Below are 17,952 nucleotides of genomic sequence, written 5' to 3'. Positions count from 1 at the left end.
ACTCCAAAATAGGTAGAAATTAAAGCCAAGTTGGAATGTTAGTGAATTTTCCTACTATTTTGCAATGAAAATTTGTCAGAGCTTCTGATTATAATCATCTTTCTTGGAGCAAGTGCCATTTATGTAAAAGAGTTTAGTTTCAGGTAAGTAATCAGCTTAATTAACCCCCATTTGTTTCTTGAAACCCTCATTGAAGGGGGGAGTGGAAGGTTTTTTGTTTTGGGGGAAAAAAGAGTAAGCATTAAATAACTGCTAGGTTGATGACTTTCATAAAATATTATACAAAAAGACATAAGTAACTGCTGATGCTTTTTGTGATACAATCAATTATTCTTACAATTCTAGCTATTATGTTTCATTTTTTTGTAATCCAACGATGAATGAAAAATATGCAGAATTTACTTGAGTGACTTTTAAAACCAAAACAAAATCATTTCTTTGCAGTTAGTCTGAATTTTACACTCTGGCTACAACCCATGGAAAAAAGGACTCAAGGGCAAAATGAAAGTTCATAAAAATGGAGGAAACGTATCTGGTCATATTTCTGGATATGCTGCAAAAGCATTACATTTCTTTTATTAACAAGGCCAAAGTGAGAAAACAGTATCCAGTGGCCACAATCCAACACAGAGTCAGGCACTCTTAAGCCCTTTTGATTCAGTAGGGTTTAAGTCCATGTAACTATTCACTGGATAGTGGCCAATAAATGATAACATTGTGTTGCTGGATCCCCCCCCTTTTTTTTCATTTCCTGGGCAGTGAAATGATGTTGAGAATACTTTTTTTTTGTTCCCTTTAGACTAGCATTGGTTCTCTTCTCGCCAGTTGTCTGTATGATTAAGAATTTAAGCTAAGACTTGCAAATGCCGCATGCTATAAATTGTAAAAATATGGTTGGTCATATAAAATCATCTTTAACAATATCTGAAGAACAGGACTCTTATGAAAATTAAACATCTTCCAGGTGTTTTGCCTTAGAAAATGGCAGGTTCACCTACCATTGAAAGTTGCATGGAAATTCTCGGTCCATCAACTGCCAAAGTGAAGTTAAACAGATATCTTGAGTGGAAAATCAGGACAGCTGTTGGAGGGCTATGAGTGAGGCACAGGTGGACTATGACAGCCAGAGGTGAAAGAGGGTCCTCTCATACTCTTTCTGAATTCTTTTTGGCTTTTGGAATTGTAACCAGGAAACATTGCCAATGCATTTCCCAAATAATAGTTTAGTGTTAACACACTTTGATCATAATGATTCTTTGTAGCTAGAGGAATCAGGTGCGCAGAGCCTTACAGGTAATTTTGGGTCAGTTTAAGACTCCAGCACCACAGTAGCAGCAATCTAATATGCTAACTGCACTTATTTGTCTTGTTTGTCATTTTTTTACTCTTTAATGTTGCCTCTGCTCATTGGGCCACTGCTTCTGTAGATTCATGTTGATTTGATTTTGAGTAATTTATCTTCACTTTTTTTGCATTCCTTATGAACTTGTGTTTATTGCTTCAGCAAGTGTTCTTTCACTGTTTTTCTACAACATTTATTTACTTACTGAATTTATATCCTGCGTTTCCTCCTGAAGGAGCCCTGGGTGGAAAACAGATCCGCAAGTTAAAAACAAAAACATTCTTATTCAGTTAAAACATTCTAAAAACAATTACAGTTTAAAAAGTACTCCATCAAATGATCTCAGGGAGGAGCAGTATTCTTCAGCCACCAAATACTGGAATATTTTCAAATTCCTCCTGAGCATTAGTAATGATGGAGACCTACAACTCAATAGGGAGGGCATTCCACAAATGGGGAACTATCACTGAAAAAGTGATGCAACTGAGTAGTGCAGGTGGCAGCACTGCCAAAAAGGCCTCACTTGTTGATTGTGGGGTTTGAAATGAGTGAGAGGAATCTTTTAGGTACTTGGGTCCCAAGCCATTTAGAGCTTTAGATGTCTCATTTGTCACTGCCTCCACATACTTGTCCAACACAGCCTTTTCTGATTCTGAAGGAATGGAAAGAGAGAGCTGCATATCTTAGGTATACTGATAACACCACTCTCCAAGTCCCCATAAGACTGCATCCAATAGTTTCATATGATGTTAAATAGCACACGAGACTGAATGGATCCTTGATGGATTCTGAAAGGCATGGAGTCAAGCAACAATCTCCTATTACTTGGGAGTAAGCCATATTCATCTAGCTTTTGAGTAAATTTCTTCTGAATAAATGTGCATAGAATTGGGCTGCATGTTGAACTCAGAAATTTTCTTCTGAACTATGCCTTCCAAATTTCAGGGTTTTGTTTATAACCATTGAGCTGGCAATATACATCTATGTGTGGGACAACTACAGACTTCTGGAACTGCCATGGGACTCACCGTGGACATGGTATTTGACATTCCTTGGAGTAGATTTTGGTTACTACTGGTTCCACCGTATGGCTCATGGTAAGACGTGTTTTGTTTTTTTATTTCTTGTATATTTTTTACTTGTTTTCTCAAGAGATGCTGATGAAAGCACGCTCAGTTGATGCTGCCAGGGATGTATTAATCTTCTCTTTGACAAGTTGCTCCACCATGAATGCCATTTTGGCCATGAGGACTGTCATCCTGTCACCCAGGACCAGACTACTTGTAGGCAGAGTAAAGTGACTGTGTCAGGCAATAGACAATGGGGGTGAAGTAGTGACAACAGTCTACCCCTGCTATGTCCCCTCAGCATGTTTGCAGGCTGTTTTCACTCTCCTGAACAGTTAGTGATACTTCTTGTATTCCTGTACTCCCTAGTCATGTTCCAGTGCATCACAGACAGTACCCTTGGAACAGGAAAGCTGAGAGGCAGGCAGCCCAGGCTACAAATGCCAGATGCCAGAAGGCATATGTGTGCATTGTTCTGCTGCTATTATGCATGTGGGTCCTGCTGCTGTTGAATTTGGTTGAGGAATGGTGAATTGAAGTGAGATGTTCGAGGGCAGAGCTTTGTGTCCCTCAGCTGTCTTCAGCTGCAGTAGAGGATGTTCTCCTTTCCATAGTGTTAGAAGTATGATTCACATACCAGTCCATTTCATGTTTCCATTTCGGTTTATGGAATGGAAGGGGCATTAGGTGGTTTCCCCCCCCCCCTCCTTTTTAGGCAGCAAAATGTTTTGAGCTAGACATGACTGGATGTAGAAACCTCAGAGGCAAGACACAGGCAGGCTGGAAGCTGCAAATTGTAAAGTTTGTCTATGTGAGTGAACCACTGTGACGACCAGGACTTCACTTGTATGGAAAATAACTATATTTTGTGAAACTCCCCTAAGTTGTTGCATTATCTTTAATTACTTGTTTAAAATGCACCAGTGAAAAGTTTCAAAAATGTATTGGCGTTTCCCTAAGAGTGAAGTCAGATGTCATCTTCTGAGAGCAGTGTGGCCTTTTTGTGAGTGTGTTCAATTTGAAGGTTTATTTTTTTTCTTGAGTTAGGAAGCTGGGGTACCCAGTATGCTTCTGATTGCCTGGTACCCATGCTCTTGTCAAGAAATCTCTTCCCCTTACCGCCACCAGTCTTTGGAACAATTTTGAAGTTAAATATTTTACTCTCTTTAATTAGCAAGGCAAAGATGAATGAACATATATACACACACACACACATGAAATTAATTTAAAAATGAAAAAGATTGTCAGCCTTCCTGAAGCATGAAAGGTAGGGGCTAAAACTGAATGGCCGTATAAACATTTAATTTGCTGTTATATATGTTTGTATTTTAAAGACTAGCAGTCACCTTTAAAGTCCAAAATGGCCTGGGGTGAGGTGGAACATATGAACTTGCATGTACTTTAAGATTTGCTCTCTGGCTCATCCATTCGCAAATATCTGATTGGTAGTTATCAGAAATGGGGTCTTCTCCTTGGTGACATCACAATTATGAAATTCTCTTCTCATGAAAATCTAACAAATGCCCTTTCTTCCCCTTCTTATACAGGTGCTTTGAAACTTCTATTTTTTTGAAAAAATATTTGCTTTTTTACCTTGTTTTTTAATACCTCTGTGCATTTCTATTGTGTTGTTTGATTTCCAGCATTGATTAATTTGTTTCTTTAAATGTAAGCTGTTCCAAAACACTGGTTTGAAAAGGAAGGTATAAATTATTTAATAATTTTAGGCCAACATGCCTTAAATTAGTAGGGGACCCCTTTTGGGATTAGCGTGAACTTTTGCATTTCCTTCAAATGATAGGAAATAGAGATTTCTGTTCAAAGGGGAAACATTCCTAAATCCTCAGATGTGTGGAAAACATTGCTGCAGACTTAAAAACTATAAGGACAGGTAGGAAATTATGATGGGCTGTTGAACTGAGTGGAAGGGTGGGGTGGCTCCTGCCGCTGATGAGAACACTTGTGATGGAAAAAGGAATGGGGTCAGAATCGGGCTAGAACAATGCTGGGAGGGTTTTTGAATTAAGCAGCAGAGGAAGGAGGCAATCGGACATACAGCAATCCTATGGGGAGGAACTCCAGACTTCATTTAGAGAGAGGGGTGGGTGGGAGATGAGGAAGTGCATGGGAGATGAGACAATGCTAAGGGGAGGGAATATTCATCATAAGGGGTAGCCAAATTCTTTGTGTGGGTGTGAGAGAGATGGGGAATATTTTTCATCAACAACAACATTAACTGTATTGGCAGCACTAAGATGTCCATGATTTCCATTATGAAAAGCTATTATAATACATCTCATCCTGAGCACCTAATCCTATCCACCAAATTTGCCTTGACAGAGAGGAAAAGAAAATCTGTTCACTTCTGTTTGGGGGGGGGAGAACAATTGCCCTTTAAGAGAACACTGTTGAACTCCTATTTTTAAATTATAATTAGACCATTTCATTGCAGGCAATACGATTTTTAAGGTTCAAACTACATGTGACACTCAGTTGCATGATTCTTTCCCCAGATGATTTGTTTCTTTAATGCAAAGCAGCCTTGGAGGAGGCTGTGATCAAGAGCGGGGAGAACAGTAGGGGGGTTGTTTTAACTCCTATCCTTCCTGCCATTACTCTGCTGAAAATCCTCCCCCCCAGCTGCTTTCCCACCTGTGGGGAGAAAAGAGATTAGGTCCTGTCAGGGAAAGAAGCACACAACTGTGTAGTGACAGGATGCATGCATGGTTCATTCTGAAACAGCCTGCTCACTACTACACTGGATGGGTGCCAATTCAGCAAGGTACAAGAATCTCGTGCCATAATAGACACACAGAATAGAGAATTGTCAAGGGAACATCTTTACACTATGGCTGAGGAAACTATCCAGTTCTGTTCTTTAGAAGTGCTGTTTTGGGCAGTTGTATAGGTAGAGGACCACTGTCTTGCTAGTGATTAAACTAGCAAGCGAAGTGGAAAAAACAGCAGTGAAAAGGAGGTTACTAGTCACTTTGGGGCATCCAGCACCATGTGGGATTGGCAAGATACAGTAATAGCTACTTGTGTTTTGCAAACTTTCAAAGGACTCAGGAGAGCAATGCCTCCCTGCCTCTTTAATGACAAGCCATCCCATGTGAGGCTGTTGAAGAGCAGCAATGTAAACTAAAATTAATGTTACATTAAACATATCTTATTAGTAACTTTTTTTAAAAAAAAAAATGCTTTCAGCTTAAAAAACAACAACCAGAAAAGAGACTTCAAAAATGTATTAGAAAGTGCCTTCGAACATGTGAGCCACTGGGAAAAAGCTTAATAGATGGCTTTTCAAATTTTAGCAGACCCAACTACAGTGGTACCTCGGGATGTGAACGGGATCTGTTCAGGAGCCCCGTTCACATCCTAAAGCGAACACAACCTGCATCTGTGCGTCTGCGCATGAGCAGGCCGTGTTTCGCCACTTCAGCGCATGCGCGTGACGTCATTTTGACCGTCTGCGCATGCATGAGTGGCGAAACCCGGAAGTAACACACTCCGTTACTTCGGGTCACCGTGGAGCTCAACCCAAAAATACTTAACTTGAAGCACATTTATCCCGAGGTATGACTGTATTTTAACATTACTAATTCTGAGGCTTTTAAAAAAGGTGGGAAAGCTTTCTGTAGAAGGTGACAGTATAAGGTTTCTCATCTACTGTAGTTACCTTGTTTGTTTTACATATCTTTTGCTTGGTTAATTACAAATACAGTATGTGATGTCTTTCCCCGGTGGCTAAAGGTTTTTATTTTCATTTTAAAGGTGCCAAAATGCTTTTTAGTTCAAGAATGGCAGTGCTTTCCCCAGGATACTGGAGTGTTTTCTAGGTGACGCAAACACACAAATGGATAAAACAGATTTATTCCTCTGCACTCTTCACTTTTAAAAATAGTCAATGGAATGAATAGACCCATTCTGGTGTTTTCAGAATTGGTCTAAGGCCTATTGTCATGTTTCACCATATGAATTAGACAAACTAATCTTCCCGTAGTTGCCTGTGAGCAAATAAACTTTTGCAACATTACTGTGGAGAAATTCTAACCCATACGTGATGCTGTTAAAAGTCAACTTTTATTTGGCTATATCTGAATTTCCCAACCTGCAAGCCTCCTGATTTGTTAGGCTGTATTTGTAGGTCACATTTTCTTATCCTCTAACGTTCAGAAATTTAAACCATAGTTTGAAAGATTGGGAAAGCGTGTTCTCATTAAAAGAGAGCACGTGTTGCGGTGGGGGCCAGCCAAGACACCCCTCTGTTGCCAGGCAGTTTGGGATGGTATAGCTCTGGCAGAGACTGGTAGCCTGAGTTGCTGGGGTAATTTTGATGTTACCAATTTGGGGGTGGGAACAGAGGTTTTTTAAACAGTGCTCACAGCGATCTGCTTTCTCTTTTGCTGCGTGCACCGTATCACCCTCCCACCCTCCCTTAATTTGGGTCTTGTGCATTGACCTTGCTATGCCTATCATGGGGTCGTCTGCCGTTGGGGCAGGGGCCTGGTAGGAATTTTGTCCATTTGGCTGATTGCCTGGTGCCATTTATTTTTTGCCTACTGCATAGCAAATCATCACAACTTGTAAGGTTGCGGTTAGGCATTGGTTATAATTGGTTGGAGGAGGGGTAAGGATTGGCTGGGCCTGCCCCTCCAATGCTGCTGCTGCAAGGGAATTCCGTTAAAGGAATTCAGGGGCTTGCCATCCTTTTGTCCAAACCCCTGGAATCGGGTTTGGGCTGCGTAAGCCCCTGGGAGCATGCGGGGAGAAGCTGAGGGCCTGTGGCGCAGCTCCAGTTCTCCCCAACATTGTTTTCCCTCACTGACTTTCGCTGGAATCCGGAAGTCAGTTCTGTCCCCAGACGGGGGGACAGATAGTCCTAACCAATGCCTAAGCAACCACTCACATCCATGTATGTTAATAAAGTTGTGGCCAAAATTATGCCAAAAACCTTAAACAAAAATTCTGTGTGAAGTGTGTGTTGTTGGGATGGGGGTGTATTGGGGACCTCGACACGCAACAAGCACTATACTTACGTGTTGACACCCCCCTTCCCTCCTATTATGCACTAAGCTTAATAGAATACTTTCTGGTTTGATCAAACCTCAATCCGTCATTATGTCTGGCAAGTTGTGATAAGAGTGACTCTTCCAAACTAGGAATCTACATGAGGAGCTCCATGTTGGGCAAAAGATTCTTGAATTGCAGAGCGTTGGACTAGATGACCCTCGTGGTCCCTCCCAACTCTAAAAAGGTAAAGGACCCCTGACAGTTAACTCCGGTCGTGAATGACTCTGGGGTTGCAGTTCTCATCTCGCTTTACTGGCTGAGGGAGCCAGCGTACAGCTTCTGGGTCATGTGCCAGAAGTGGCTTAGTCATGCTGGCCACATGATCTGGAAAAACTGTCTGCGGACAACGGAACACCGAAACCAGAGCAACACACGGAAACACTGTTTACCTTCCCAACAGAGCAGTACCTATTTATCTACTTGCACTTTGACGTGCTTTTGAACTGCTAGGTTGGCAGGAGCTGGGACCGAAAAACAGGAGCTGACCCTGTTGCAGGGATTCAAACCACTGACCTTCCGATTGGCAAGCCCAAGGCTCAGTGGTTTACACCACAGTGCCACCTATGTCCCCCACTCTTATAGTTCTATAATTCTGTGATTTTATAATCAAACAGTTTGGAGAGAATCACTCAAACTAAGAGGGCAGCATAGCTGCTGTTTCAAGTGGTGGCAAAGTCAGCCTCCCACTTGGTATTTTTTGGTTCTGCTTTGTTTTTAACTAAAAGAAATTACTGGCCATTTAATCTTCCCCCACCAGAACATTTGGAAAATTCACTTTGCTAAAGTTGCGCTTTACAGGGGAATGGTGGACTCCAGAAGTGTGTGTTTGAGGGAGGAGATAATTTTAGCCTGACTTAAAATAATGTAACATTTATTTTAAAAAGTGGTATTAGTATCTGAATTGTCTGTGCTGAACTTTAAAACTTAGTTACATAATAAAATCAAATGTGTTGGTTGTATGGCCCTTGTAGTTTAAATGCGTCAAGTTAAACCACAATAAGAAGACTTCAGACTACTTATACTTATGCTTACTGGCATCCCAGGGAAAAAGGTAAAGTTCAGTTTATAAAACCTGGGCAAATAAGGATGTAACTTTTTCTTTTCTCCCTTGGGCTGAATCTCAGCTGAAATAACTGACAATTTCTGGACTTGCAGGAGGAAATGATGAGCTAAGATAAATATCCAGATGTTTGCTGGCCAGATGGATAATGTTACATTTTGGAAGACAATGGTATACCTGTGTCTCCTGACAGGAAGTTGTAAACACACACAACCTTTTTATCTCTGTAGTCTTGATGAAAGTTTGTCTCACTTTTTAAAAATATAAAAGTGTGCATTTTTTTATAACTAAACCTACAACGGTTCCAAATAAGAAATCCTTGCAGCATGGAGGCACAGCTTTGAAATGGTGGCTGCATCTGTCAAAGTTAATTTAACACTCTCTGTGCATTGATTTCAGTTCATGGGAGACTTGGCTTCCAGAAGTGCCTTTCCAGCATTAGGAAATAGGTGTGCCATCTTTTCCCATGCTTCCTAGGGTCTGTTCTCATGTTTCAGGTTATTTATGTCCAAAACTGGAAACCTTGACTTTTCACCTGTCCACACCAATTCAGCCCCCCTTAATTGTTTGGTTACATTTCAATCAAATTATTGAAAGTAATATTAAAAAGTAATGGTTTGTATCCAAAGTCAGTCATACTCGTAATAGGCCCATTGAAATGATTGAGCATGAATTACTTAGGTTCATTAATTTCAGTAGGTCTACTCTAAGTAATAGTTGAATACCACCCTATGTAAATTAGACGCGGGTGACGCTGTGGTGTAAACCACTGAGCCTTGGGCTTGGCAATCGGAAGGTTGGCGGTTCAAATCCCCACAACAGGGTGAGCTCCCATTGTTCAGTCCCAGCTCCTGCCAATCTAGCAGTTTGAAAGCACGTCAAAGTGCAAGTAGATAAATAGGTACCGCTCCGGCGGGAAGGTAAAAGGCGTTCCTGTGCATTGCTCTGGTTTTGCCAAAAGCGGCTTAGTCGTGCTGGTCACATGACCCAGAAAAACTCTGTGGACAAATATCGGCTCCCTTGGCCAGTAAAGCAAGATGAGCGCCGCAACTCCAGAGTCATTCACGACTGGAGTTAACTGTCAGGGGTCCTTTACTTTTACCTTTTACCCTATGTAAATTATTCAGCAGTGTAAACTCATGAAGATGATCATCCAAATGTCATAGACCAAATGGAGCAAACAGCACGCAGACCTAGTGGTGGGAGGAAAAAATCCTTAAATAAGAGACACTGGGGAATGATTAATGGACTTCAATGTCTGTACACTAATGCGCAAAGCATGGGAAATAAACAAGATGAGCTTGAGCTCTTGGTACAGCAAACTAAATATGACATAATAGGCATCACTGAAACCTGGTGGGATAAGTCCCACAATTGGAATGTAATAATGGAGGGATACAATCTATTTCAGAGAAACAGACCAGGCAAGAAAGGAGGAGGAGTGGCGTTATATGTCAGGGATGTGTATACCTGTGAAGAGATCCAAGATTTAGAACCTCAAAGCCAAAGTGAGAGCATTTGGGTCAAAATTAAGGGAGAGAAGAATAACAGTGACCTCATTGTGGGAGTTTACTATAGATCCCCAAGCCAAACGGAGGATATAGATGATGCCTTCCTGGAACAGATGGCCAAGCATGCAAAAGGAAGGGAGATAGTAGTAATGGGGGACTTCAATTACCCGGATATTTGTTGGATGTCAAACTCAGCCAAGAGCATAAGGTCAAACAGATTCCTCACTGGCCTTGCAGACAACTTCATTGTCCAGAAAGTAGGAGAAGCAACAAGAGGAACAGCCATTTTAGATCTGGTCCTAACCAATGTTGATGACCTGGTTAGTGGGGTAGAAGTGGAAGGATCATTAGGCGCGAGTGATCATGCTCTTCTGAAGTTTACTATACAGCGGAAAGGAGCAGCCAAGCATACTAGGACTCAATTTCTTGACTTTAAGAAAGCCGACTTCATAAAACTTAGGGAAGTGCTGGGTGAGATCCCATGGACAGTAATACTAAAAGGAAAGGGAGTTCATGATGGCTGGGAGTTTGTTAAGAGGGAGATAGTAAAAGCACAACTTCAGGCAATACCAATGAGACGGAAACGTGGAAGGTGCCTAAAGAAGCCAGGGTGGCTATCTAAAGAACTTTTAACTGAGTTAAGATTAAAAAAAGGAAGGGTACAAAAAATGGAAAAGGAGGGAAAACACCCATTCCACCAAAGAGGAATTCAAACAAATAGCCAGCACGTGTAGACACAAACTCAGAAAAGCTAAAGCACAGAATGAACTCAGGCTTGCTAGAGAGGTTAAAAGCAACAAAAAAGGCTTTTATGGGTATGTTCGTAGCAAAAGGAAGAACAAAGAAATAGTGGGGTCACTCAGAGGAGAAGATGGTGAAATGCAAACAGGGGACACAGAAAGGGCTGAACTCCTCAATACCTTCTTTGCCTCAGTCTTCTCCGATAAAGAAAACAATGCCCGACCTGAAGAATTTGGAGCAAATGATTCAGCAGAGGAAACACAGCCCAGAATAGCTAACAAGATAGTACAAGAATACTTGGCTAGTTTAGATGTATTCAAGTCTCCGGGGCCAGATGAACTGCATCCAAGAGTATTAAAAGTACTGGCAGATGTGATCTCAGAACCACTGGCAGTCATCTTTGAGAATTCCTGGAGAACAGGCGAAGTCCCGGCAGACTGGAGGAGGGCAAATGTTGTCCCTATTTTCAAAAAGGGGAAAAGAGAGGACCCAAATAATTACCGCCCTGTCAGTCTGACATCAATACCAGGGAAGATTCTGGAGCAGATCATTAAGCAAACAGTCTGTGAGCACCTAGAAAGGAATACTGTGATCACCAATAGTCAGCATGGATTTCTGAAAAATAAGTCATGTCAGACTAACCTGATCTCGTTTTTTGACAGAATTACAAGCCTGGTAGATGAAGGGAATGCAGTGGATGTAGCCTACCTTGATTTCAGCAAGGCATTTGACAAGGTGCCCCATGATATTCTTGTAAAGAAGCTGGTAAAATGCGGACTTGACTATGCTACCACTCAGTGGATTTGTAACTGGCTGACTGACCGAACCCAAAGGGTGCTCATCAATGGTTCCTCTTCATCCTGGAGAAGAGTAACTAGTGGGGTGCCACAGGGTTCTGTCTTGGGCCCAGTCTTATTCAATATCTTTATCAACGACTTGGATGATGGACTCAAGGGCATCCTGATCAAATTTGCAGATGACACCAAACTGGGAGGGGTGGCTAACACCCCAGAGGACAGGATCACACTTCAAAACGACCTTGACAGATTAGAGAACTGGGACAAAACAAACAAGATGAATTTTAACAGGGAGAAATGTAAAGTATTGCACTTGGGTAAAAAAAATGAAAGGCACAAATACAAGTTGGGTGACATCTGGCTTGAGAGCAGTACATGTGAAAAGGATCTAGGAGTCTTGGTTGACCACAAACTTGACATGAGCCAACAGTGTGACACGGCAGCTAAAAAAGCCAATGCAATTCTGGGCTGCATCAATAGGAGTATAGCATCTAGATCAAGGGAAGTAATAGTGCTACTGTATTCTGCTCTGGTCAGACCTCACCTGGAGTACTGTGTCCAATTCTGGGCACCACAGTTCAAGAAGGACACTGACAAACTGGAACGTGTCCAGAGGAGGGCAACCAAAATGGTCAAAGGCCTGGAAACGATGCCTTATGAGGAACGGCTAAGGGAGCTGGGCATGTTTAGCCTGGAGAAGAGGAGGTTAAGGGGTGATATGATAGCCATGTCCAAATATATAAAAGGAGGGAGAAGGGTTTTTTTCTGCTGCTCCAGATAAGCGGACACGGAGCAATGGATCCAAACTACAAGAAGGAAGATTCCACCTAAACATTAGGAAGAACTTCCTGACAGTAAGAGCTGTTTGACAGTGGAATTTGCTGCCAAGGAGCGTGGTGGAGTCTCCTTCTTTGGAGGTCTTTAAGCAGAGGCTTGACAACCATATGTCAGGAGTGCTCTGATGGTGTTTCCTGCTTGGCAGGGGGGTTGGACTCGATGGCCCTTGTGGTCTCTTCCAACTCTATGACTCTCTGATTCTATGATTCTAAGTATAGCTTCTCAACTCCTAGAGAGCCACATATGCTGGTTTTTCATGTAGACTGTATACATCCAGAAGGTGGAAAATAGCGTTGAGGTGAAATGGAGGGTACTTTTTAAAAAACAGAAAGAAAACAACAGACTCTTTAAAAAAGCGTCCTCTTTTGGTTACTTTCATGGGGTAGCTATGAATAGGATGAAGGTGTTTGCTTTTGCAGATTAAGGACTCTGTTTCTTGCCCTCAGTCTGTATTGATTTTGTGACATCAGGTATAGCCAGGTCTGGAGAGAGCCTTAGCTCAGTTGCAGAGTCACCTGCTCTGTCTGTGGAAGGTCCCAGATTCAATCCCTGGTATCATCAGGTAGGGCTGGGATAGACCCCTGTTTGAAATCATGGAGTGCCACTGCCAGTCAGAACTCAGCTAGATGGACCAGTGGTCCAATTCAGTACAAGGCATCTGCCTGTGTTGCTATGGTTATGTGATTTAGTGATGTCATGCTGGGTATGGTAACCCTGATTGGCTGGAATTGCATAGTCAGCAAGGAGGAGGAGGAGGGGATTTTAAAAATTGGTGCCAAAACAGCAGCTGATTAAGGCTGTAAATGACGAGGAGCAAGGAATAGATGGCATGTTGCTATTTAAAACTGAATTATGTTTATAAACCACTTAAGAGATTTTTTTTTACAACTTAGCAGTATCCAATTTCTGTTAAATAAATATAAATAAATAGGAAAAAAAAACTTGGTACAGCACTGAAGAAGCTTAAAAATCCTACGGGTTGAATTTTCATGTCCCCCTCTAAATTGTTTTATGGATAGGTCTGTAGAAAGCTTTTTGTTGAAATAAGGAGTTTCCAGCTCTTTAAAATGTGGAGCTGATGGGATTGAAAGGATATATAATCCTAAGCCAAATTAAAAGGTGTCTCAGTTTGCTCTTCTGGGCCACGTAGAAATGTGTTGTTCATCTATTGCTAGTGAATGAGCATTGTGTCTCCAAACTATGCTTTGAGCTAATTACATTTTAGGCAAAACGCTGATGCAAACATGATGTTGCACCATTGAAAGAAAAGAGAGGGAGAAATTCAAGAGGAGGGGAAGGAAAGGAGAAGGTGCAGATGAACCTAAACAGTGCTTCTGATTCCCTTATCAGAATTAGATTGGGCAACATTATGCTGGGTCACTGATTCCTACTAGTTTCGCATCCTCCATTTTCTTCTTTTTATCCCATTCTTCTTTTTCTGTAATCCCAGGAGGATTGCAACATGTAGTCTACGATATACTGACTCTTGAATTGTTACCTGCTAACCAATAAAACAAGCACTATTTTGTGTCTGGTTTCCCACCACCTGTATTCTTTGAAGAGAAGCTAAGTATCATAAAATAATCAGAATATGTATTACAGTTGTATATACAGTGCATCGGATTTTGAGATTCCTTGCAGATTCCCTGATGCTTCTGTTAAACATGTGCTTGGCAAAAGTTGGGGTGGGGGTGGGGCTACATTGAGTCTCCCCCCCCCACAGCTACATTCTAGACAGTATCTGTAGATCAAAATGTATTTTAAAAATAATAAATCATAAATAAAATTGGTACTTGGTCAAGAGAAGGTTATTTTTCATATTACTTTTGTTTATCCCACATTTAGATAATATGGTATCTTGAGTGATACCATCTTACTTGATAATATATTTCACCCATCTAACTGCATACATTTCCATATAAATATGGAATCACAGGATCATTTGTTTGCATGAATGTATGCACTATTCATATGCCCTTTCCCAAGACTAGCATGTACCAATGTAAAACATTTTTTTCATTACAGCTGATAACTGTGTTTTTAAACTCCTCATGAATTGGTGGAGACAATGTTTTCCATTGAGTAAAGCATTTATATTAGTTCTGAGCTGTAATTATGGGCATTCACTTAACTTTCTTTGACTTCCTTAGGATTGCATAAAGTACAAAAGTTGATCTAGCAACTGATTACAGTATGAAACATAGATGGTGTAATTCACAGAATCATATCAACACACAATAATAAAGACCTCCCTTTATAGAGAGCCCCTCAAGATCTACATATGATTCTATGCTAAACAGCCATGTTATTAGAGCTTATTATTAAAAGAGATGCATATAAGGCATCTGACAGTATCAATTTTAAGGCTTTAGTGCACAATAGCACCAAGAATCTAAAATTAAAACTGTTATTAGAAGCAGTTGAAAGGATGCACTGAACTGAAGCTGTGCCTTGCAATCTTGGCTATTGTTATATTATTGCAGAGTCCCACAGGCAAGCCTAACATGAACAGTACAGAGACTTCACATCCTGGCTCTTTTGATTCTTTTGTCCGCCCTCCAACCTGCACGGCCAGGAACCTTCAGTTGAGAAAGATTTATGAAGCCCTCACTAACAGGGTCAACCCTGTTATATCATCAGAGGGATCCTTCTTAAAAATAATAACATCCATCCACAGCTCTGTAGGGTGGCCTTTCTTGGCATCAGCATTTTGTGTTTGTCTTAACAATCTGTGCACACAAAAGCTCACCCCCACTCCCTTAACTCCAGTGAGAACGTCTATCAATTCTGTTAGGCACAGTAGCTCAGGTTCTTGTTATCTGTCAGCCCTGTGTCATCTGAGGTAACTGATACATTGGAGAGGTGCTGTAAACTTCAAAGGGGTAGAATTGTGCATCCTGAGGAGACATGCTTAGATTTAGAGGTTTCCACATCAGAAGATATAAACAGAAGGAACCGACTGCTTAAGAAAAGAATTTATCTCTCACACTTACAAACCACTCCTGCAAATAAGCATGTTAGTTAGCGTACATTGCAGATATTCCAAATTGCCAACCAAGGTTAAATATTCACAGATGTACTAAAAGACAGAAGTATTTTTTAGATAGATAATATGTAAATGATGGATCATCTCTCACACAGTGACCTTCCTTGCAGTTCAAGCTTAATCGTTTGGCTGAACTAATCAAAATGTATTGTTGTTCATAAGAATGACAAAATAAATGAGGATATTATGTTTTTGTATTGCTTCCTCATAGACAATGGCCTTTTATTTACTGTGATTTCATAAACTGCTTCTTTGCAGTCAGCCTTTCAAACTAATTTTGTCTCCAGTGTTGGGAGTTTAAACAAAAGAGAATCTATTCCTGGGTACTTAGCCAGGGATTTTGGAGAGTTAATACTCCCACTCTTCTTTGTCAAGTGCCACGGGGATTTCTAACATCCGCACAACAGACAGGAACTTGGTTTTATGCCTTAAAAAGTGGATGGATTTTTTCCACCACATAATCTGTACTGCAATTACCAATAAAAAAAGTAGTATTTAAGTACTATAAACTGAACAATCTGCAAGCAGGTCTATTTTTTAAAAGTAAGACATGAACCTTGAAGTAAAAAAAAAAGGGGGGGGGGAAAGACACAGGGAATTTACATCAAGTTTCACAGTGAATATAGAAATCACAAAAATGGATAGATGGCCAGGTCCTAAGGCTATACGAAAGGGCAGGGGGACTGTGTATGTTTTTGAAGCCCAGTCCCTTAAGCATTGTAGGCCATGTTATGTTCTTTCTGCTGTGTGTTCTGTGGCTTCTGCAGAGTGTGCACCTGAATCAAAGCTCAATGGGTGTTCTGGGGCACATACCTTATTGGCAAGTATATCATGCCAGTCACGCTGATCTGTGAACTGGGCCCCATGAACTTTAGCCTTTAGCTTGCAAAAAGGACACTAGTCCTTTGTGATGGGTGTGAGTGCAGTTTGTGGTAATTGTAGATTTCCGTCCTCCTTTCCTAATTCAGTTTGTCTTTATGCGGGTCTTTCGTATTGCTCTTCACGTTCTCAACTGAGAAACCCAACTTCTGGAAATACACCAAAGTTTTAACAATGTATCAGGAAGGATTCTGTAATCCATTTGCTTTTACTTTTATTTTTGTCTCTTCACACATTTAGCAAATGTATGAATGTGAGGACCATTTGCATTTTATGTATGCAAGTTTAATGACAGATTAATTTATTTAGCTTTTTCTTTTTCTTTTTCGTCCAGGTAGTTTTCTTTTGGATGATTTAGGACCAAACTAGATGAAAAGTGATGTGGAATCGCATGTTGTGTATTTTGGTGGGGATTTTTAAAAAGTGGTTCCCCCCACCCCCAATTTATACAGGTGAGCTGTTGGGTGCCAATAAAAGCCTGAGGAGCTATTTTCATTGGGAATCTGTTGTGGGGAAAGAATTAAATTTCCCTTCCCTGCATATCACAGTCCTGATCATGCTCCTCTATTGCTGCCATTTAACAGCAGATATGTGAAAAGCATATGTGACATAGTGTCAGGGCACCCCCCCCCCCCAATATTGAGGGTGTCACCAGGCACCCTCCTTGTGCCTCAGTCTCCACCCAGCAGCCCAGGAGCTGGGTCAGGGCTGGGAAGAATGTGGGAGATATTTGCCATCCCTCCTCCCACCCAGCAGCCCAGGAGCTGTCAAACTGTATTTATGCTTGATAATTTTAAAGCAGGGATCTGCAGCAGTAAAAATGGAATATAGATGCAAGAAATAATAATAATTAACATACTGAATAAACCCAATAAATACGTGCTACTGGGGTGTCTACATTAAGGCTGTTGCATAAGAGCTAGAGCATATGTTGTGTTTACTATGGGGAAACTGCCGAAAAAACTCTCTATGGAGAGTTTACTGTCAACCTCTAGCAGGGACCTTGAGATTCTCCATATGGCACTCTGCAGCCTAGGGAGGTGGAATGGAGAACTTTCTCTGAGGAGGACCTCTTAGATGACATTCCTTTTGCATATGTAATAATTAAAACTGACTCCTAAAATGGTTCTTGCTATTTGCAGTTTTTATAAGTTACTTGTATTAAATTTGCTGTCCAATTAATTTACTTGATAAAAATGTTTTAAAGTCAGTCAGTTTAACCAATGAATCAACTAAACATTTCAGCCCTAATAAGAAGCCATATGTCCACAGGGTTTTTCTGCTGTGTTGCTCATCTTTTAAACAATTAAGCAACCAAGAAGAGCCCTTCATGTTATTTATGCATCTTGTAATCAGACAGACCAGTTAAGCCAAACTGCTTGGATTCATGCTGGATAGTCCTCTAAAGCCAAAGGGATTTGATCCATTTTTAAACAGATCAGCTTGACTGTTCTAGTAGACCCACATTATGAAAAATTAAGTTATTAAAGCGTAGCATCTTAGCATAAAGGAAACAACTGAGACTTAAGTAAATATTTTTTTAAAAAAAACTGAACTCGTGAACGTGGCTTTAAAAATTGGCACAGGACACCAAGCAGC

The 17,952-nt window shown here is 40.9% G+C and overlaps 1 protein-coding gene across 1 annotated transcript in view; it reads left to right on the top strand.

Annotated features, from left to right (window-relative positions):
- Positions 1–17,952, top strand: part of AGMO (alkylglycerol monooxygenase) — a 118,286-nt gene that overhangs the window by 9,062 nt on the left and 91,272 nt on the right. Inside the window, exon 3 of the mRNA XM_079947938.1 lies at positions 2,288–2,439. Coding sequence (XP_079804064.1) covers positions 2,288–2,439 — 152 coding nt within the window. The remainder of the gene's footprint in view (positions 1–2,287; positions 2,440–17,952) is intronic.

Source organism: Podarcis cretensis (genome assembly GCF_951804945.1).
Source record: "Podarcis cretensis genome assembly, chromosome: 12".
In the NCBI taxonomy this organism is placed as follows: domain Eukaryota; kingdom Metazoa; phylum Chordata; class Lepidosauria; order Squamata; family Lacertidae; genus Podarcis; species Podarcis cretensis.
The sequence above is the reverse complement of the archived record's forward strand: the minus strand, read 5'-3'. Positions and strand labels throughout refer to the sequence as shown.